At 44.1% G+C, this 23539-nt stretch overlaps 1 protein-coding gene across 1 annotated transcript in view; it reads left to right on the top strand.

Moving 5' to 3' along the window:
* SPON1 (spondin 1) overlaps nucleotides 1-23539 on the top strand; it is a 229346-nt gene that overhangs the window by 72336 nt on the left and 133471 nt on the right. The window contains exons 4-5 of the mRNA XM_087821746.1: nucleotides 17449-17522; nucleotides 22946-23068. Coding sequence (XP_087677872.1) covers nucleotides 17449-17522; nucleotides 22946-23068 — 197 coding nt within the window. The remainder of the gene's footprint in view (nucleotides 1-17448; nucleotides 17523-22945; nucleotides 23069-23539) is intronic.

Genomic DNA, 23539 nt, shown 5'->3' on the forward strand with positions numbered 1-23539 from the left:
AATCCTGAGGAAGCATCAGATAAGCTCGAATATTTTACAGAGTTACTGACATGTAATCTCCTAAAGTGTCAAAGTCATGAAAGTCAAGGAAAGACTGAGGAGCTGTTTTAGGTGGAAGGAGACCAAAGAGACATAAAATCTAAGTGAAACACTGTGATTCTAAACTAGACCTTTTGACTATAAAGAAATAATTGGCAACATTTCAATGGGGTTTGAGGATTAGATGTATTAATGTTAATTTCCTAAATCGGACAGTCCTGTGGTGATTCCACAGAAGAATGTCCTTATTTGTAGGAAACGCACAATAAAGAACTCAGGGTGATTGGATATCTTGTCAACCACTTGCTCTCAAAAGTTTCAGGGGGGAGAAATTCTTCGTACTGTTCTAAGTTTTCTTTAAGGTGGAAATGGTTTCAAATGCAGAAGACTCAGCTCAAAGACTGGGTGGAAGGGAAGAGAGAAGAGCTGCATTTGTATCTTCCTCTCTCTTCTTTTTCCCATTTCTTCCTGGCTTCTTCCCCTAAGCAGCTTGGCTTAGGTGTGGGTGAGAAGCCACTGGGTTCAATGGAGAAGACAGGCAAGGCCTCCCCAAGCCTGAGAGGCTGGGCTGACTCCCTCGCCTGGCACCGCTGTTGCTACCAGGCACCATGCCAGAGGCGCAGGACGCAGAGCCTCCCAGGAACGTGCAGGGTGATGGCAAACCAGCCAGCGGTCAGCAAGGACATGGTGCCAAAGAGGGGGCCTGGGAAGGGCACCCAGCATAGCCCGGGGTGGTGCAGAAGGGCCACGGAGCACGACCTGTGAGCAGACAGAAGGCAGTGGGAGAGAGAGCAGAGGGAAAGGCGTGCGGGACTGTCCCTAGCCTAGAGAAACCAAGGAGCATTTGAGGACCCACGTGCGGATCCTGATGGTGGAGCAACAAAAAGGTGTGGTTGGGACGGAGGTGACATTCAATAACTATGACTTTTTTCTCTTTCCTTCCATTCTTAATCTTTTCCTTTGTCAAAACATTCCTTCCTTCCTTGAGCATTCGGCTGAGTATTGCTCTAATTTTTTAATAACAATAAAATTATAGCTAAAATAATCTGCCAACAACCCTAAAATGAAGATACTGTTGCCCCGTTTTACAGAGAGGAACCTGAGGCACAGCCTGCCAGCATCATGAGTAGTAGAGCTGGGATTTGAAACCCAGACAGTCTAACTCCACAGCCCAAACTTTTGATCTGCCACAGTGCAGATCTTTCATGAGCCTGAATTCTTGCAAGGACTGTCTTTTATGGGCCTCAGTAGTTCCCTAACTAAAGGGGTGAATGGAGAAGATGCTTGTGAACAGCCGTCTGTCTGTCTGTGCATCTGAGCCACTCGCTGCCTTCCCGTGCCTGCACCATCAGCAGTGGTATGTGCCCTGCCATGGGGCCAGGTAAGCTTGGAGCCCGGGCTGGACCAGGTGATGGCCATACCCCGGGCGGCTGCAGAGCCAGAGCAGCTCATAGTGAAGGAGGGGAACAAAGGGCCAAGTTAAAGAAAGACTAAGAATCAGGCCCCTAAGGTCCTCGCTGAGGAAGGCCATCACAAGGGGAGAAATGGGCACAGAATTGGGTTAAGCTGAGCAGTTTGGGATGGAAACTGTGAGTAAGGCAAAGGTGTAAGTCCCGTTTGTATGTGGTGCTACAGGTGGCACTTGGCCTCAACGGGAAGGAAGGTCAATGCATCTTGCACCACCCTCCGCGCCTCACTACCCCACGGGACTCTACTGTTTCCTTGACAAACATTTAGTGAGCACCTGTTATGTGCCAGGCTTGTGCCAGGTCTGGGGAGATGAGGGAACAAGGCTGAGGGACTAGCACATGAATATTCATCTGAGAACCCAAAAACTCCAAGCTCTCTTTGGAACAAGGCTGCATTTCCATTTTCACTTTAGCCCCTGGAATAAAGCCAGGAGCGAGTTACCAGCTGGGGGGCGGGGAGTGTGGGAGGGAAGGAGAACATGTTCCTCCGGCAGCAGGGCCATCCCTAAAACAGCTCTATGCGGAAAAGCCTAACTACCGCATTATTTCTCACCACAGGAGAAGTCTCCCTTTCCGCACCTCTCTGGCCATCTCGACAGATTCTGTGACTAGTCACATTCTTCAGGATGCTTCTTGACTGACTGCAAATGTTGCATTAGATGGTTTGCCCCTTGCAGACAAGCTCTGGTGTCGGGCAGGTCAAGGCTATAGTCCCAGCTCTACCCATTTTGAGCCTGTTTTTCCCCTATAAAATGGGGGTGAGACACTAAGGCTGGGAAGTGCCCCCTTTATATTTTTTAAGCAGTTTAGGGTTTACAGAGCACCTTCCCAATTCTCTTGTAAGATCGACATGATAATATTCAGGTGACTGTGAGGCTCAGAGAGATAATGCGATTTGAACTGGATCATATAGACCGTGATTATAAAAGTCAAGATAGAAACCTGGTCTCCACTTTTAAAATAGAAAGGATTTGCTGTGCTTTGGCATATTTTGTTTTATGATGATAAAAGTCACTAGATAACACTAGGGACACCTGCATATTCTATTTTTGCCCAGTAGTTTTAACTTGGGACTTCCTTGCCACCTGGGAGTCGGGAGAGCACAGTAGAGAAAGTGCTGGGTTGTGGAGTCAAAGTCATTGGGTTCCTAATCCTGGTTCCATCTCTCAAGAGTTATATAAACTTGGGCAAGATACTTGGTCCCTCTGTGCCTCAGCTTTTTTCATGTGCAAAAGAAGCTAATAATAGTTCTTACCTCATAGGTGGGAGAATTAAATGAAATCATTTAAGTCAGTGGTTCTTGGCTGCTCATTAGAATCACCTAAGCAGCTTTTACAAACTACCAGTGTCTGGCCCCACCTCTGGAAACTCTGATCTCCTTGGTCTGGGATTGAATCGGGGTGTCAATGCTTTTTAAAAGCTCCCCCAAATAATTCTAAAGAGCAGCCAGGGTTGAAAACCCTGGAAGTATGTAAAATGCTCACTACAGAGTGCCTGCAACATAGTAAGCACCCAACAGATGTTAATTATTATTGTTGTACCAGCTGATGATAAAGTAAGGCATGTGGGCTAACCCTGATGAATTGGCACGAACACCCAATGGGTTCCAGCTGCTGTGCAGTGCACTGTGGGTAGGTACAGATATGAGCAAGAGAGAGTCCCTGCTTCATAAGAGTTTAATTAGCTCCCTGGTTGAGTAGAAAAGGCATAAATACATGAGAAGTTAAATAGCAATGCGGGGTTTAAAGTAGAGGGAGGAAAGGGCGATAACATTTTTTCAGGCACCTACTTCATGCTAGGCTCTTTGCAGATCAGCCTAGCCCATTAATGCTCACAAGAGTCCCATAAAGTTGGTATTAACCCCAATTTGTAGGTCAGAAAACTGAGGCTGTGGAGTGTCATTCACCTGCTCCACACTGAAGAGGTAGATCAAGATCTGCCTGACTACAGAGTCTTTTTATTACCCCATGTCTTTGCCATGCTGGTTTCACAGGGATTATAAACAAAAGTAATGAACTAGTTGGCCTTAGAACTAAAAGGTTTCAACCTCAGTCCTTATTTATATATGTATATGTATGTGTCAGTTATTCTATGTATCTTTCATTCTACCCATTTATTCTTCCTTCCCTCCATCCATCCATCCATTTAATTCTGTTACCCAACAGGGCTCTAAAATAAGATTTTTAGTTTAATCAAATATTGTGGTTAATAGGCCAATCTGTTGGGTAAATTGTAATTAATTCTTCATTTTCCTGCCTAAAGTTAACAAATTAGCATTAAGCTAAACAATATATCACTTCCTATAAGTCACAGAGGAATAGGAATGCTGAGGTTATGCTTTAAGGTATGCTAATGGTATCAGAGTTCTTAATGCAGATTAACTACCAGTCCTCAACAGTAATAGAAATAGAGGAAAACAAAATTAACGTGATTAAATACACTTGGAGACTATTTATTCTGTTAATTGTTAAAATTGAGGCAACAGTCAGATTGCAGAGAGACTTGCAGCTGCAGCTCTGAAATAGCTGGTCCTCCTCTCAGCTGTTGCTAATTAATGTGATTTTCCTAATAACAGTTGTCTGATAGCAGAGAGACAGTAGCAAATCAAAACAACTTCATTTCAATGCTTATGAGCCCTGACAACAAACAACCAGAAGAACCCAATAAGATCCAAACCGAAGGCTGCTAAGCCGTAGGCTTGCATGTGGTGTTTCTCACGCACAGCTGACCTTCAGTGTCAGAAGTTTATCATGCAAATACACGGGGTGTATGGGATAGTATGGCAAGTGACATCATCACGTCGGCCACAGGTATACTGGGTCACAGTGGAATATGCCACAGGCTCCAGAGAGGAGAAGAAACGCACTCTGGACAATTGTCCATTGCTCTGGACTTAGGCATATGTAAGCCACTCATCTTCTCTTTAATTTGTCTGACATCCCGCCCACCCCTAAAAGACAGAATTCAAGAAGCCAGTTTGCACTATTTAATATTCAGAACCCTACTGAGAAGACTTTTCAGGAAAGGAATCTATAAGTAGCCAGCGTCTCTCTTATCTAACCCATCTGTGGTTGCCTTTGGCTCACGTATTGATCCCCAGTTCAATTAGTTGCAGCTAATTGGTTTCAGCAAAATATGTTGCACAAATCATAACAATTTATAGATCAAAGAACTGGTTTGGTTTTCCTAAGGAAGGTACCAGACACATGGAAGGCTAGAATCTATTAGCCTTTTCCACCGGCAGTGCCGTATAACAGCATCGCAAACTGGGCCAGTCAGTGACATTAGACCCCTGGCCTCGAGGGTCTCCTGTCAACTCTAGGGCAGCTTGAACAGAGAAGAATCCAAATTAGCAGGAAGTTGAATTATAGATTTCCAAAACAGCTGTGTCAAACCCAAAGAAACACTAAGCATTTGGACAAAAGGGCAGGGGGGGAATGTAAATACAGTACAAAGTGTCATTACCAAAAGATCATTACCAAATATCCTGCTAGAATAAGGATTCTGCTAGTTTATTTTCTTGAAACATATCTTACTTTGTATCAAAACATCCTTGACATGGAGCCATCCAAAAACTAGGGAAATGCACACCCCAATCTGATGGCGCAAACTCATCCATTTGCAAACACAAAAGAAAGCACTGACCAGGGCACAGACACTGGACGATGCTTGCTCTTTGGGCCCACCACACGGTGAGGGTCCAGCCTTGAGGACACTTGTCGTGTGGCCCTCTGGAGGTGGCTACTATTGGGTTTTACTCTTGTTCCTTTATAGGGATGAGGCAGTGGAAGTCCCCCCTCCCTCCCTCCCTTGTCTCTCCATCTCCACTTCTATCCCTGCTTTGTGACGATTCTAAGCATTTCCTTAGGAACACATGCACTGAAGTTCAACTTCATCTCTCAGAGATATGCAACATGTAAATGTGGTGACACTGTCACCTTTAGGATAGCTATCTCTATGGATTTGTAGAGTTTTAATTTATTCCTTGCCTACTTGAAGGGAAAAAAAAAAGATTTGCAGTACAGTACCTTGTTTAATATGGATAAGAGGCTCCAGATTCATTCCCAAGTCCCCCATCTCAAGCGTTAGTACGATTTTTTAATTTACCATGTTTTAAAAAAGAATTAGTCACTTGTATTCTACTCTGCATCATAATGAGGTTCCATTAATTTCTTTTCCACATATTCTACCAGGAAATTAGGCCTCTTGACCTTCTTTTTTTCTCCCCCCACCCCGCTCCGCCTCCTTCTTTCCCTCCCTTCATTCCTTTCTTTGTTTTCTTATCCGAAAGTATTTTCTTTGAGAAAGGCTAGAAAACGGGGCAAATCGTGCCCAGATTGTGCTCCAGAACTCTTTGGAGATCAAATACAATCGTGGCTTACCTCTGATAAGCTTCGTGACATTAGAATGAAGTCAGATGCTACGAGAGGGGTGCAGATGTTAAAGAGAAGGAACATGGGACACGTCTGGAGTGAGTCAAAAATGTAAGGTCTATTTTTATTTTTTTTTGGTATGGGTCAACTCAAGAGATAAGCAAAGGAATACAGTGCGAAATCAGCAACTCACTCTCCTTAGAGGCAGTTCTATCCTTGGTTTGACCCCTTCCTGGCAGACATACCAACATCCTGCTCATTCCCAACATTGGGAAGAAATCCTGAATTCAACCAAATGGTTCTTTTTGAGAATCATGGTTTCCATCAATTAAACGGCCCGGCTTGAACCAGGCAAAGCAGACCCCCCTGGGAAACTGCGTGGCCCAGACCTGTCACTGTTTGCTGCTCGCCAGCCCTCCGAGTGCCACTGCTGATACCAAGAGCTTATGCTTCTTGCCGGACCGTGGACATGAGGTAGACGCTCAGCGCTGTGGGCTGAATGTGAGAGTTTAGGTGATGAATAAAGTCAGTGTATGAACATACATCAGATCAACACCCCCTCCGTGCCTCCTGCAGGACGGGCACTGTGCTGAGTGCTGGAGGGGCCGCAGGAGTGCACAAGGCCCCTTCCCTGAGAGCTCGGAACTCAGCGAGAGGTACGCAGTGTAAACACATTCAGTGCTAATAAAAGATATTCAGGTTCAAGCAAACATCGGGAGTAGCCGATGCCCAGATGCCAAGTGGAAAGTAAAGACCAGCAGTGCTCCCGAAACCCAGTGAGCCTCTGGGGAGACAGCGAGGTGGTGACAGGTGAGCGGTGTGTGATTAGGACAGAAGAGGTGGAAGTGCACTCCTGGTTCATTGAGGAGCATGAGCAGAGGCCGCGAGGGGTCCGGTGACACATGTTCTGCACACAGCAAAAAGGCAGGACTGGGTTCAGGGATCTGGGAAGAGTTGGGTGGTGCCGGCGGGGTGTCAGACCTGGAAGGCAGCTTGTACCTGTTCAGAATTGTGGACGTTTAGCCAGGAGTTTGGACTGTAATTGAGAAGTGAGAGAGGAACCTCAGTTTGGAGAGGACCTGCTATGTGCAAGACCCTGTGCTGGGGTGGGCTGGGCCGGGGCAGAGGGGAGAGTGGGATAATTAGGACTCTGGTGCCATTGCTACCTAATAATCTGTGGAAGGAAGTGATAATGCGCCCGAGGTGACGACTAATCCCCAGCAGAGCGTAGGTAAGTAAATTGCATGGGTTGGCAAGGAGAGGAGACTCGTTAGGAGGTTACCGCAGTAATTGCACAGGGAATCCTTCATTTGATCTTCCGAGCATGTCCTTCCTGCGGGCGGGGCGGGGCGGGTAGGCCTCGGGTGGATACCAAGAGGCATAAAAACATGACTCCTAATGTAGAGCACCGGTTCTTGTAGAATCTCTCCCCAAAGCAACGCACATGTTTACCACTTTGCATACATTTTTTTCAGGGGTTCAAAAATCCTCAGAAACCCATTCAGGGACCATGAATCCCTAGCTAAGAACCATAACCATTCTCCCCACAGTCCCAAACCCACCCTCTCCCAACACACAGGTCTGCTACTGTACGAGAAACTCCCATTCCCACGGCAGAACCCCGAGTGACAGTCAGGGAAGTACGACTGGCAGGTGGCCTGTGTTTAAGGACGTTGCTCCGTCGCCTAGATTGTTTCCTTACACCTGCAGGGACAATGTTGCCAGCCCTGGCGAAGGGAACCCACGGGAAGGGAAGGCAGCTGAGGCCAAGGTGGAGAGAGACCAACTGTAGAGAGACTGACTCATGTAAAGCAGCCGGAAGGCCTCGGTTCCTCTCTGAGGAGGGGTGGGGTGACTGTTACACCCACACCCTGCTCGGAGCAGCAGGCCCTCAGCAAGGAACACCGAGAAACTCGGGAGCCAGGCTCCCCTTTCTATTTCTTGTTTTCCAACCGAGACAGGTTCTATTTCCGATCAGAGCACAGTCTGGAAAGAATGCAGTTGAAGGCTTGGGTGCTTGAAATAAAAATTTCACCTTCATCTTAGAAAAGCACATATCTTAGTTGAAGATTTTGTTAAATGAAATGACAGTCGTGCGGTTTCACATATCTCCTGTCATTCATGTCAGACCTAAGAGTGGTTCTTAAGGTCAAGAACCCCTGTGAGAAGCAGACGAAAGCTATGAACTCTTCCCCAGAAATAGGCACTTGTGCACATCACACAAAACTCCATCATCCTGAAACCTGTCTGCAGACCCCAAACTGTGAACCCCAGGTTCAGAAAGCCTTGGTCAGATTCCCTGCTAGGTTCCAGGTGCCCAGTGAAAAATAAGAAACAGCCCTGGGGCCAGAGGGGCTCACAGTCTGCCGAGGGTTTATAGGTTGAAGGAGTCGGAGAAAGCAAGGCAGGGCTGACCAGCAGCTTGACTGTGAGACATGAGACAGAAGAATCATGGGTTCAGCAATATCACAGGAACAGTGAACCCAGCCATCAGTTGTCCTTTGATTAGTTGCACCCCAGGTACCATTAATCTTGTTGCTAAATGCTGAATAACATGCTCAGGCTGATTTTTTTTTTTAAAAAGTAATTTTTCAGGAACATAAAACCTCCTGTTTTTGTATTCTTAAGGGGGAAAGATATTTTGGCCTAAAGATGTATTGTGAGATATTGCCTTCCCTCCCTGCTCGTAGCTCTTTGCAAGGTTAAGAAATGCCATGGATAATGTAAGCCAGAGAGAAGAGCCCAGAAAGGGTCAAAAGATGCTGGGGAAAACCCGAGTGGTTTAAAACAATTATAGGACATGAGAAATGGTCCTGTTCACTACCCAGAATTGCCTACCTGTCAGAGCTTCACAACTGGGACTACTTCCCGCGGTCTATTTATTTTGTCCATGCGAGTTTATTTAAGATTTTTTTCCAACAGATGACAAATTCCCAGCCAGTCATCTAGCAGGTACCCCTAAGGGTTTCCACTGTTTCCTCAGCCACGGTGCACGGGCACGTGAAAGCCTCCTCCAGAGGAAAAATATTTCCCTCGCCTGCGTTTCCCTGCCAGACTCCCACTGGCCCCCCTTCCTCTCACAGCCCCATCTCTCTTCACGCTGGAGAGTGCCCGCAGGTGTGCCAGCTCTCTCCCAGTCACTGCCAACAGGCGCCTGTCCTCTACACCTGATGGACAGTCCCCGCAAAGAGCAGCATGGCCTCCCACCCACCAAATCCAAGCCCCTTTTCAATGCCTCATTCCTAGTGCCCTTCCTACCCCAAGACTCTTCTGGCCAAGCCGTCCCTGCCCCAACTCCCATCAAAGCCCTGCAGGGGCTCCCCAGTGCAACCTCTTGGCCTGGGGTACAAGGCCCACACCGCTGCTCCCCCTCGCCTTTTGAGCTGCCCTCTTCTGTATCCCGCAGTGCTTTGTTCATATTTCTTTCTATCGGTTGGCATGCTTTTGAGAGCAGTGTTCATTTAGAAACTTAACTAATGATAGCTTCAACAAGTAGAGCTTTATTTTACTCACATAACAAGAAGGCCAGGGGTAGGTGACTGCTGGCATTTGTTTCGGCACCTAAAGGATACGTCTGTGAGTTTTCTTGGCCTTTTCCTCGTGGTCGCAAAAAGGCTGCTTGTTTCACACATTGTATTTGTAATCAAGGCTGAAAAAAGAAGGACAGGACAGGGTGACTCGTTCATTTCTTTTGTCTGGAAAGCAAAACTTCCTCAGAAGGCCTCACCTTCACCCTGCAAACCTGCCCTTTTGGGTCATATTCTCCCACGCCCAGCTGCAAGGGAGGCTGGGGAAGTGAGAACAGGGCATTGTGATGGGCTTACCTTGTACCACGTCCCTCAAAATGAGGGTTTTGCAGGCGTGGCAGATGGAAGAAATGGGTGTTGGGTAGACTCTAGTACTTGCTATGCAGTCTTTTGACTCATCAGATTACATCTCTCTCTCTCTCTCCCCCATCAGGCTGTCAGCTCTTTGGTGTCACACACAGTCTTACTCATGTTTGTACTTTCAATTCCTCGCACAGCTTTGTGGCACGTATTCTGTTAAACAAAAACATGAGTGAATGAATGTCTTCCTGGTTTTAATGCCTCTCATTTCTAAATTAGTTCTTTTAAAACATAATCCAGTTTTATTCTTTTGTTTCTATGTCTCTCTTGTAATATGAAAATCAATTTCTCATTGCTAATTTTCCATTGGATTTTGCGGGGGAGGGGGTAAAATTTTAAATGCCAGCGTAACAGTATTGACAAGATATATGATAAAGTTGAGGTCTGAAACTGAACAATAATAGAGAAAATGGAACCACAATAAACTTGTTATCCTCAGGGTGATTCTAAGAAGAAATACACTGAGTGCTCAAACTAATTTTCTTCTCATTTTTGTTAAAATTAGAACCTGGGCTTTGTAGATGTAACTTTGTTCCATGATGTAAGCTCCAGAAATCTGACTATACAAGGTTGGGAATGGGCTGTAGTCTTGAAAACCTAAGTGACCTCTTTGCCAGGTTCTGGTCACAACCCAAGCTGGAGCACCCTGTGGAGCTGAAGCTCCTGATTCAGGCTGAGATGTCTGCTCAGAGCAGATGATGTTGCTGCCAGGACCCAAGGACCGTGTGCCCGCCAACGGACTCTTTCTGGTGTGCAGCTCTAACAGCTTCAAAGAGCCTGGCCCTGGCTACAGGCTCAGTCTCTGGGACTCCAAGTCCAGCTCCAGTGCCATCTTTCCAAGAAGTTATCCTGATTCACCTCCTTCCTACCAGTAATTCCTACAACTTCACCTCTACCTCCACCTCATTTCTGTCAGAGATGGCCTTCCACCCCTGAGTCATCCTAGCGCATGTACGTGATTCTCCAATTGGGGCTCTAACGTGTTATGTGTTCTGAGAGTCCTTTGGGAATGCTCCGTCATAGAGTGTGGCAGCTTGTCATAGAGTGTGGCAGCTAGTCATGGGCACAGTTTCTTTAGAATGGCACGATCTGGTCCCCATCTAGCCTTGTGGCACTGTATGTAACCAGACTCAAGCCTGGTGGATTGTACCAATGTCAATATCCCGGTTGTAATACAGGGTGGGACAAAAGTAGGAATACAGTTGTAATACAAATAAATAATACAGTCATTAATAAATAATAATCCAACACTAAACTCTATGTTTCAAATATTCACAACTATAAACCTACTTTTGCCCCACCCTGTATTATACTAAAATTTGCAAAATTTTAACATTGGCAAAAACTGGGCAAAATGTACAGTCTCTCTATAGTACTTCTTATAACTATATGTGAATCTACAAGTATCTCAATAAAAATTCCAAAAATTTTTTAAAGTCTTCCTTGCCCTTTCTGTCTTCTGTTTCATTCACTGCCATCACCATTTCTCTCTAGTCACTGGAGTTTGTCCTTGGGAAGTCAGTTTACTTACCTCCCTCTGTCTCACTTTTATCATCTGTAAAACAGGAATAATAGCAGAGCCCACTCCATGGGGTTGTTGGAAGGATTAAATGAGTTAATATCTGTAAAGGACTTAGAAGGGTGCTTAATTGTTAAACAAAAAGAAATAAAATATCTTGTTCTCAATCTCCTCTTTCTGCCCCAGATCCAGTTCATTCCTAAGCCCTGATAAACTTTCCTACAACATGTCTCTTGGGTTCTATAAACCTACCAGGGGGACCCACTGTCCCCCTCCCGGCTCAGACCTTCAGGGCCACCATCATGCCTCCTCTTGGAGCTTGGCCAAGGCAAAGTTAGTCGCTGCTCCTCTCCCTCCCTTGGCTCCTCCGTTATTGTGCTCAACGTTGATTTCCTGTTTCCTTTTTCTGTTTCTCTTTTTTCTCACTGGACTAGGTGCTCCTTACTGGAAGGCAACATCTTTTATTTATCGTTGCATTTTTAGCTTCTAACAAAATAGGTGCTTAGTAAATGGTTTACGAGTGAATGATAATTACGCAGGAATAATCTCATGGCAGTTACTAGAATTGCTTCTTTGCAGTAATGATAGATGACACACCTGTCTTTGAATCAATAGTTTTGTGACCTCGAGCAAGGACTGTGGCCTTGCCATTGGGCAGACACGGACTTCTTGTGTGTGTTGTAGACAGAGCCCTGCAGATAAGCTTTCCCTTTCTTTCTCTCACGGGCACATTACCATGGGCTGCAGGGATGTCTGTTAACTCCCAGACGCAGCTCCATGTCCTAAGATCCACCTAAAGTCATATAAAATGTTGGTAAGGGTCTGGATCATGGACTGCATGCACCAGCCTCTGTACATATTTGTTAATTAGCACGAGACCGTGGTCCGGTTAGCAGTTGGCATCTTTGTGAGGTAAAAAAAGGCAGATAAAGAGTTCCTGATGATATTACCATCGCTATGACTTGAATATTTTATTCCTGGGTCTTCCCACAGAGTGGTCTTTCATGGTAGAAGGAAGTAGATGATACTGTTCATGACCTTGATCACTTCTATGGAAAACATCTGAGATCATAGACAAATTTTGTAATGGATTCCAAGAAATGGTCAGCAATAGGGATTTTACTGGAATTGAGAAGACGATTGGGCAAAAATGGCCTAGAGATCGCAAACCTGAGCTTTATTTTGGCCATTCATTGTCTCCGTCTAAAGCAGATCACCAGGGTTGCACCCTCACTCCTCTCTCCACAGGGGAAGGAGGCCGACCTGACCTCAATCGTAACAATAGCTACTATTTATAAAATACATTAATGAGCCAGGTACTTTGTTTAAGGGCTGGTGATTTAACAGTAGCAATAGTAATGGCTACCACACACTGAATATTCACTTTGTGCAACATGCACATAGTAAGGACCTTGCGTGACCTGTACATGGCAGTGACCCAGCCACTGAGGATCCACGTGTATTTCTAAGTCATTTTGTGGCCAAGTCCTTTAGTTTCTGAGGTCTCCCTATCCCTTCTCGATGAGAGCAGGGATCTCAGGCCCTTTCAGCACTAGACAGCAAACCCACAACTTAGCAAACTCTAACTTCACTCCAACAGGCAAATTCCCAGAGGAAAAAGAACAGCCAATAAATAAACTCTTCAGACAGAAAAGCGCTGAGCATCCAAGAGATTCTGGACAGTGTTTCTGGAAATGTTCTACTTTAGGTTTAAAAGAAAACTTTTGAAATGATTAAGTTATTTAGGATCTCAATCTTCCAAAGTTTGAGGAGCTAACACACTGAGAAATTTAATTTAGATTTCCTTAACACACTCTCTCATGATAAGAGAGCATTCAGTATATCAGCCTATAAATGCTATGCAATAGGAGGGCCAAATTGCAACACAGAATGGGAGAAATTTGTCATTTTGAAATGCTAAGGGAATTCTTACTAACAGCTTTCTCATCTTGTAAAGCTATTATTTTCCTGAACGATAATATGATTTATAAATCTCAGCTGAGTTTTATACTTTTGATGGGAACAGACTTAAAGTGAAATGCATTTTCTCAGAATATAAAAGAAACATCTTCTGCAACCAAGCGTATCAAAGCCTTGGTCTCTGCAGGCATCTCGGTAGGTGAATGTTGGTCTTCTTCAGAGTTCTGGGCTTAGCTTCACTTCTTTCTCTACACAGTTTCCCTGGGTGACATCAGCCACTCTGAAAGCTTCAGCTATTACTGCTGCCTCAATAACCTCCATATGCACACTCCCCACCCCTCGCATCTCTCCTGAGTTACAGGCCCCTGTGTGAAACTCCCCACTGGGCAGACCACTGTCATATCCTACAGACAGCTCGATCTCAAACTCTCTCCTTTTCCCCAAGCCCTGTTTCTTCCCCAGAACTATGGTGATAGTGATGTCTATAGAAATAAGTAAGATACAGTTCCTGATCTCAGAAATCTAATAATCTAGCATAGGAGATAGAAAAGCAAGCAGGTAATTACAATGTAGGTTAACCAGTACTGTGGTAGGAGAAACCCAAGGGGCTGTGGCCATAGTTCTCATAGGAGGGGCACCCAGTCATCTGAAAGGAAGTATCATCTTAGTTCAGCATGAGTTAGTAACTGAAGTGTGTGTGTGTAGTGTGGTGTGTTGAAGGGTCATGAGGAAGGACAGAAGAAGTCCTGTGGACAGAGGCCCAGAGGTATAAGACCATGAAGACAGATATAGGCCATGGCTTGCATAGAGTGCTCTAGAAAGACTGGATAGAGATGAGGCGAAATGATCGGGGCCAGATCAGAACAAGCCTTGTATCCCACATCTGGTCTGCACAGAGTCTGAAATCCAAAGGGCGTGATACAGAGGGCTGACCAAGCACAGGCATGGACATGTTTGCTCAGGCTGTTCATGGTGATCCTGACCCAGGCTCCAGGCAGACCCGCCAAAAGCTCAGTGCTCCACAGTGTGTTCCATGAGATGATCCAAGAAAATCGATCCAAGAAAATTAATTTGGGGTTACATTTCATAATACTTACCTCACAGGGCAATTGTACTTTTTATACCTAATCTTTAATCCTTACAACCACTCTGAGCATAAGACAAACAATGGACTTTGGAGGTAGACAGGAGGAACTCCAAAGCCTTAGGCATGTTACTCTAACCTCGGTCATTCTCATGCTGCAAGATAAGGGTGAAAATAACCACAAGCCTTCATCTCAATCCCTCTGAAAACAAGAACATTTTTAAGTTTGCCAAACTTGACGTAAAGTGACAGGAAGCTCCTTATAGTTTTACTTACCCTCTTAGTATAAATATTCTTAAAATTTCCTGCAGAATATTGATGTGTTTGATTATGGGGATGTTAATGGCATATTGCTATCTTAACTTTCTAACATCTGAAAAATTGAATTAAAAAACACATCTAGCCCAAGGGTTTTAGGTGAGGAATTTGAGGACCTGTAATATATGTAAAACATAGATATAGGAGATAATGTACATAAAGGGCCTCCATAGCACAGGGACAAGCAGGCACGGTGTAAGGGCTCGGAAATTACAACTATTGACAAAAAGAGAGAGTGAGTTGCCTTAGATATTAGAAAACAAGAGATGAGGGAAACGGAAACATCTTATAGGAAATACCTGTTTTCTATCTCTGGCCTCCCAAAATTTTTATAATCATATTTTTGGAAAATTTGGTCATGATTTAATTTTTCAAAGTGTGATCATGCTTTTAAGTCATTGGCTTTGCCATTGTTCTCACATTTACAGCAAGAAGAAGAAAACTCTAAATATTTGTTATAAACACTAGCAAAGGCAGGTTTGGGGAGATTCTGGAAGAGGGAACAGCACAGGCAGGGGCCTGGTAGAGTGGAAGAGGTGTTCAGATAAGGGACATAAACTGCTCAATGTCTGAAACCCAGGGAGCATGGCACCAAGTAGCAATAAACGAAGCCAGAGGGGTGTTTGGGAGAAATTTGATGAAAAGCCTTAAATACCATAGTAAGCTTGTATTTTATCCTGTACATCAGGAGTTTTCAAACTATTTTGGCAAGAGAATTTTATTGAGACAAACTTTGGTTGGCGTGGGAGTTCTGTGTTCTGCAACTACACACCAACCTCTTTTTACTCTGTGGCTCAAGTGCTTTTTCAAAAGAGAAAATCTGATCATCTCGCTCCTTAGGACACACTCTTCAAAGATACCTCATCAAGCTTGGAGTTAAATGGCATCTCCTTGCAGGCTCTGGGTGATGTGGCTGTGCCCGCTCTCCAGGTCATCTCACACCACTTCTCTGGCTTACCATTTGTAGGCTTTCCAATGAGCCCTGGCCCTCCCCACTTCAAGGATTTTACAAAGGAGGCCCTCTCCCTTGCTTTTCCCTCTCTCTGGCCTGGTTAGCTTCTTCTCTGTCAAGTCTATGCTTAGTCATCTTTCCCCAGCTTGGTCAGGACCCCCTGTATATACCCTCCCATGCCCTGTGGACTCCTCCACTCAGCACTTAATCACAGTTGTGTTAAATGATTAAATGGGGATTTAGTTGTGTGATGCTTTCCTCCCACTGTACTGTAAATTTTGAGAATGGGAAGTTGTCCCATCTGTCTTGTTCGTGACAGTGTTCCTGGCCAGTGTCTGGCCACTAAGTAGGCCTCCGACAACTATTTGTTGAAAATATACCAGTAAATACAACAAGAAGGCAGATGGGGGAAGAGGCTGTTCTGGTTGAAATGAGGATAGATCCTTTGTTTGAAGCAAGAATGTGGGGCCTGGACTACTTCCCACTAGGGCTTCTCCTTGCCTTCCACAGGAGTCCCTGAGGCCCTTCTTGGTGGGAAACACTGTGAAAAGCACTGTGGGATACTCTGACTAATAAAAGGCTTTGTTATCTGGCTTTGGGGTGAGAGTAAGTGTTCTCAAGAGTGTTCTCTTGGCCTGAAGAAACTTTCTGCTTGATGGTCAACAGGATGGATAAATGATCAAAGTAGCTTTGTGTAGACAGGAAGCATATTTCATTCATTTATTTCAACATCTCATCTCCCTTGGGTGGGGAAAGACTATAAAAGACATATGTAGACTGGTCTGAATTTTAGCCTTTTGTGCAAGACAGGGCGTAGAGTCGACATTTCTTTGGAAAGTCATCTTGGCCTAGGCCCAGACCATCAAGAAAACTGCCTCTGTACTCGGCAGATCTGTGCACGCTTGGCCCCATTCCTAGGTGTGAGATCATGTGACACAGGGCAAATTGTGTGACTCTATCACTCGTTCAGTGTGGTCAGCTGGGATGGAGTCAAGGGCTCCCTTTATCTGTTTAATAGGGTAAATCAAAGTAAAAATTACCTTTTGATTGAGTAGCGTTGCTGAAGAAAATCAATAGAAATGGCAGGAGATCCACTGGCACTGTCTCAACGTCCAGTGTAATAGATTTTCAAATTACTGGAACACTGGGTTTTGGGATTCAACTTCTGTGAAACCGGCTAAAAAGTAAGTAGCAGGGTGGGTTAAAGGAGAAGCAGCATGTCTGTGTGATCCTAATTAAAGAGAAAATATGTGCTGGCCAAAAGTAAGTCATTTTTCAACCTCAAAATATTCTTTCTAGGTTCTAAGAGACTGTGTTTGACATGCTTAAGAGAGAAATATAACAGCTGAACTTGTCTTTGTTCCGAATGTAGGAGACAGTTTTGTCTAGACTTTCAGGGAAGATATAGAATGACATTTTCAGAACAAATCAAAATATATTTTTAAATTCATTTTTTTCTCCTTCAGGAAGAGGATTTGACATGCTTCTCTGACTTGAATTTGGTTGATCTACACCAAATGGTCTCCATAGTTTGATACAAAACTAGAGTAAAATGAACCATTGAGAAAAGTTATTGAAAATGCTGTTAGTTCACTTTCTTCCCTTAATATTAGCACCACCACCACCAACACAATTACTAATATTTATTGAGTAGTTCCTAGGTCATGTGCTAAGCTCTTAACATATAGTTTCTTATTTAGTTCTCATAGCAATCCCATGAGGTAGGTATTATTATTAATGTCAATTTTCCAATGAAGAACCTGAGGCACAGAGAGGTGAGGGGACTCACCTGAAGCCACACAGCCACAGCACGGGTGGCCAAGCAAGGAACTGACATCCCCCAAATCTGCCTTCTTCATCACTGCACTGTGTCTTCTTTCCCCACAGGGCAAGCATCGTACAGAAACGCATCATTTATTTTCAGGATGAGGGCTCTCTGACCAAGAAACTTTGTGAACAAGGTAAGAACATGGGGATGGGAGAGGGCTAAGTAGATGGAAGGTGGCTCATTCAGTGTGAACATCTGGCCTCGGGAATTAAGATGATTGGGCTTTCTCAGTTCCTCCAGGTCCTGCTTCCTCACGTAGCTCCAATTTTTAATCAGGCTGTGTGCTGTGGATAATTGGATCCGCCTTAAGCTCTAATTACCCGGCTTGATTCCCTGGGTAGGAGATAATGTACCTTATATTGGTGTCGTCTTTTTATTTTTGTGAAACAGTGATTATTCTGAAGAGGTTCCTTGGAATAATTCACAGGACTTAATTAAGGAATGCACAATTGTGTACCTTTAAGAAGTTTTAATGGTTTTTCAGAGTAATCACCAGCAGAAACTTGGGTGGCACCTGGACAATATGGGGGAATCTTCTCTAGGGAAGACCAGAGAGAGATGGGGTTGCCAAGAGGGAACTGACCTTGTGATTTCACCACATTCAGGGATCTGGTCCTTAGATTTGCAAGTTCATCGTCACCCTCTCCATGGATTGAAGGCATTCTAATGAAGCCCATGCAGAACAAGCAGACTGGGGAGGTCAGAGCAGAGGCCTGGATTCAGATCTGACCTGGGTTTAAAGCCTGCCTCTGCCCTTCCTAACCATCTGACTTAATATATGTAAAATAGTACCACGCCTCCTTGGCACATAGTAAATGCTATCTGTAAGTATTAGTTATTGTTATCCATATCTGAAAGCTTGTTTATTAATCTACTGTAAAAAATGAAGATCTTAAACATCTGAATGTGTTTAGAAGTCACTAAAGAACTAAATAAAAATAGAAAATCTTCTATAATTATACATCTTTATCTCATTTCTATTCATTTTTGCAGAATTTTATTTGCACTTCAAGTCATTAGCATTTTGAGAAGAAATAATCCTCTCTAATTCTAGCAAATCATAAACCACTAAGAAAAAGAAAGGTTGATAAAGGTCTTCTGGGGAAAAATATAAAAAAAGGTAGTTTTTTTTAGTGCTTGCTACACGTCAGGCACTATTCTAAGCACTTCACATACCTTAATCACATAAACTGCACAACCCTATATGGTAAAAACTACTATCTCATCCCTATTTTATAGATGAAAAGCTTGCCCAGCATCAAACAGCTAGTGGTAGAGGTTAGGGTTTGAATCTAAGAGCCATTGCCCTTAACCACTTCCTTTCAATCGAAGGGTCTACCTCCCTGCTCAGTAGCATGAACTATTGCCTTTGGTAGAGCAAAGCATACCAAAGCACAGGTTTCCCTAAAGATAAGCTAGAACAGAAAGTAGGTCCTATTTAGGGGGAAGGGGGGGTGCATGCTGAGCATGGAAAAAGTAAAAGGGGGGAGGTTAAATACCCTGCATGAGGGCCACACCTGCCATAGGCCCGAGAATGGAACCTGTGGGTCAGGACCCTGGTCAGCTTTCAGGTGGGCATCACCACACATGGCTCTTGGGCTTTCCTTTCCTGTATTTAACTGTCCACACCTTCACTCAGCTTGTCTTCAAACAGGGAACATCTGAAGTATTGAGACCCTTGGTTCCTAAAGGGGAATCCCATCTTGCCCTGCCTCCACTAGATGACATTGAGGCCCCATGGGATAGAGTTGTGGGTTTTCTGGATCACACATTAACAGGCCAGCTCTTGGTTTATACCCACAGATGACTAATCACAACCACTGGGGTATGGTCTTTTTAGTTTGACTATCAGAGGACAGCCTTATTTTTCAGATTTGAGGGTTCTTAGGAGACACTTGACTGACACTCCTACGTACTGATAGCAATCCTTAACTAAGTGCACTTCCCAAAGTCTCAATCCTTGTCTAGCTATGAATTTGCTAAAATTCTGCAGATACAGTGTCAAGAACATGGCATTGCAAGTCTCTATTGTTAACACTTCTGAAGCTGAGATCCTATAGCATGGATACATGGAACAGACTGACAGAGGTCAGAGGGGAGGTGGAGGAAGGGGACTGGATGAAAGAAGGTGAAAAGATTAACTGAAGAACATATATGCATAGCCCAAGGACACAGACAACGGTGTGGTGATGGCCAGAAGGGGTGGAGGTGGGGGGGGGGTGGAGGTGGGTAAAGGGCAGAAAACAGGAGACATCTGTAATAGTGTCAACAATAAATCCTTTAAACATTAATAATGAATGAAGAAAAAAAAAGACTAAGCACACACCTGCATAAAAACACCACTTTCTAATGACAGCTTTACGGGGTGGTGGGTGGGAAATGTCCTATAGGACCTGGGCTATAGGATCTTTAGGTACAGTTGTAGATGATCCCTGGAGATAGCAGATCTGCTTGCTAAACTCATCAGTTAGCAAGCAGATCACGTTAGGAAAGTCTTTAATTTATAAGCATAGAGCAAAGGGATTTCTCTTAAACGTGTATGCCTGTTTAATTATCTCCAGCTCTTTCATTAAGGTCTTTACATTCTTTGGTGAGTCCAATCAAATCAATCAAGGAAGGGGAGAGAGAAACGAGTATCTATTATTTTTCTCCCAGTAGAAGCTGTTAATGCATAGGGGAAAAATTAAGGACTGCACAGATAAAAAGCAATGGCAATCATTATTCTTAAAAAGAAACATAAAACATTAAGCTGCTTACAATTAAGTGAGAAACATAAAATATTCAAAAAGGTGACCCATAATAAACATAAACATATGCATCCACACGCTCACTTTAACCATGTCACAAGCAATTAAGGGGGAGAGACAAGGAGTGGGAAAGATAAAGGGAAAAGCAGAGAAGAGAGGAGACTGCGGGAGGGAAGAGATGAGAAAAGAAAGAAAAAGGCAAGAGGAATGAAGACTCAAGGATGGGAACTGAAAGGAAGCTGGTGGGTTGAGGAGAAATGGGGAGAGAGGGCAGCTCAGGGGATGCTGCATGGCTGAAGCTACCTGGCCACCCATCTCCTGGGCAGCTCAGGGGGTGCTGCAGGCCTGAAGCTACCTGGTCACCCATCTCCTGGGCAGCTCAGGGGGTGCTGCACGGCCTGAAGCTACCTGGTCACCCATCTCCTGGGCAGCTCAGGAGATGCTGCAGGCCCTGCTGCAGTTAGGAGACGGTGGGGGGTTGAGGGAGTAGAGAGTTAACACTTGTTATCGCTGCCCTTTGAAAACTTGGTGCATTTTCAATAGGCTTTTCCTCAGTAGGAAGCAGTATGTCTGTTTCTAGTTTCAAACTTAGAAATTTATTTTTTAAGTGGAAGCTTATTTTCTGTTGGAAGTCCAAAAGATTTATTATAGATGTATTCCCTTGAACTCCTGGATACATCTTAAGTCTACTACCTACAGACCTGAGAGCCCTTTGGATGAGGTAAAGCTACCAATTTGCCTTGTTTCGGTTTCTTGAGAGATTATGTGTGTATCTCAGCATGTATCTCTTAGCTCTGAATCCCTGGTTCAAAACTAACTTAGTTGTTTCACAAATAGTTGGTCATAATGGAAATGTAAAAGGCAAAAAAATCTTTGGGAGTTACTGATCTACCCTACCGTCCCTGGAATGTATTCAACAGGGCTTGTCGCTTCACTATCAAAGCGGCTCACGCAGGAATCAGACGTGGGTTTCTTGAGCGTAAGGCAGTGGGGAGCCCGCTCCTCAGCACAGACGATGCTCTGGTCTCTTCCGAATGTACAAAGAGTAGCCACGCAGTGATTTCTATTTTGGGTGGTTTCAGACCTGTTCTGTAGGGCTGTTTAGAAATCCTGGAACTGTGTAGGGAAATAATTTTCTAAATGTACCATTCTTCATTTGGAAAAGCAAAAAGAGAAACACATGGAAAAATCTCACTCACCCTGGCCAGTGTGGCTCAGTTGGTTGGGCATCGGCTGGTGCACCAGGAGGTTCGGGTTGGATTCTGGTCAAGGGCACATGCCCAGGTTGTGGGCTCAGTCACTGGTAGGGAGCGTGCAGGAGGCAGCTGATCACTGTTTCCCTTTCACATTGATGTTTCTCTCTCCCTCTCCCTTCTTCTCTCTCTTAAAAAAAAAAAAAAAATTTTTAATCAATAAACTATTCTTTAAAAAATTTTCTTCACTCATTGGTATTTCTGCAGACCTATCCAGCAAAAGGTCTTTACTAGACAGATAGAGTGCAGAGATTAAGAGCATGGGCTGTGGACTCAAAAAGACCTGAGCTCCAGTTCTGCCTGCACCACTCACTACCCCTGCGACCTTGGGCTGGTTACCTAATCTACCTTGGATTTCTGATCTGTAAAATGAGGTTAGCTAAAGTACTTACTTCTTAGGATTGCTAAGACAATCCTAGCAATATATGAAAAAGAATCAGCACACACAAGGACTCTATCCAGTATAGCTATTATTGCCATAACCCGTCCCTTTATCTCTATCCCAGAATGCACTTCTTCCACCCATCACTGATTTTGCATATTCAAACCAAATGAACCCAGTGAATTCCATATGGAACACTTGTAAAATGCTCTTCTTTACACTCAAAAGATTTTTGTACTCTTTGTCGCTGCTCCTTATATAATATTTAAAAAAAAATGTCCAGCTTGGAGAAAAAAAAAGAACATTTTTGTTAATACAGCTAAAGAAACTGTAGATAAAGCAATTGAAGCAAGTTGCAGCTGTAGTCATTGTTTTCATCTTGCAGGAAGCAGAGGAGACTACAGGCAACAATGCAAAGTTAGGGATATGGGCTTGGCAATCGGAAATTCTGAATTTATTCATGTAATCTCTCTTTCCCCACTTATCAGCTATTCACAGCTAAAAATGGGGGCAGAGAGGGAATCTTAAGTTGTTCCTGGCTGCCACTGTTCTCAGAAGTAAACCTGAACTTGGGAACATATTTCCTCTCCCTCCCCCTCCCAGTAAAGTCTCTGAAAGCTTGATAAGAAGTGATGTGACTATATATGCATATCTTTTTTAAAAAAATTAATTTTCAGCAGTCCTTTATCTCTCTGTCTCTGTCTTTCTGTTCTCACTGTTCTCTTTCAAGGCAGCTCCTTCTGGTCCTGCCAATTTTGCCCCAGGAGATATTTCTTAGAGAACACACACACATGCATATTCCGCTTAAAATTTAGTGGAAAAATCATGTTGTGGGAGGGGTGAGGGAAGAGACTGGGGCCCAGAATGGGTAACTGCATCAATTGTATCTCTGGTTTCTCAAGATAACCTCCATCCCAAATATTCTTCCTTCTTGGTCCCACAGGTCTCCTCACTTGATTAGAGCAATAGTTCTAATTTATTTTATTTCTTTATTTATGTTTTGCACAATATAGTTACCATACTTAGAGATTTACAAAATCCTTTATAGCCCAAGTACTGATCTGGTTCTATGTGTTATTAATCAGTGCACCTCCTGTTTTTCCCCCTAAGCATTAAGGATAAGATCAAGACCCACACTGGCTTCCTAACTTGGTGCCTTTCCTTCCTGTTTCAGATTCCATGTTTGATGGGGTGACTGACAAGCCAATCTTAGACTGCTGCGCCTGTGGGACTGCCAAGTACAGACTCACATTTTATGGGAATTGGTCTGAGAAGACACACCCAAAGGATTATCCTCGTGAGTAGGGTAGCTACTTTATGGGTTGGGGAAAGTGCATTACAAGTTCTGTGTAGTTGTGGGATAGATACACTAGCTGAAGAATGTTAGGTCTGCGCGCTCTTGCCAAATGATTCATGAAATGCACATTCCCCTCATGTGAATTCATCAAGACAATGGTGTGCTTCTGGGTTCTTTGCATACCATTGTTCTAAGTGTCTTCTTATTTGTGATTTTAAAAAATATTCCTGAGGTCGTGCTGCTTATCTTCGGGTCAGACATGTGGTAACCTCAGTCCTCCTCAAATGGCTCTATACAATAGACGCCTTTGCGCTTAAAGTAGCCGGCAAGGGGGACCTGCTCTTGACTCCACAGACCAAGGACAACAAATATTCAACATCCTTAACCATAGCAGGCTTTGGTAGTCTACCAGCACACCCTTTCCTTACTGACTCCACACACCACCTTAGACTCCTTCATGACGCCATGTTC

The sequence above is a fragment of the Miniopterus natalensis genome, chromosome 11, assembly GCF_054644295.1.
Source record: "Miniopterus natalensis isolate mMinNat1 chromosome 11, mMinNat1.hap1, whole genome shotgun sequence".
NCBI lineage: Eukaryota > Metazoa > Chordata > Mammalia > Chiroptera > Miniopteridae > Miniopterus > Miniopterus natalensis.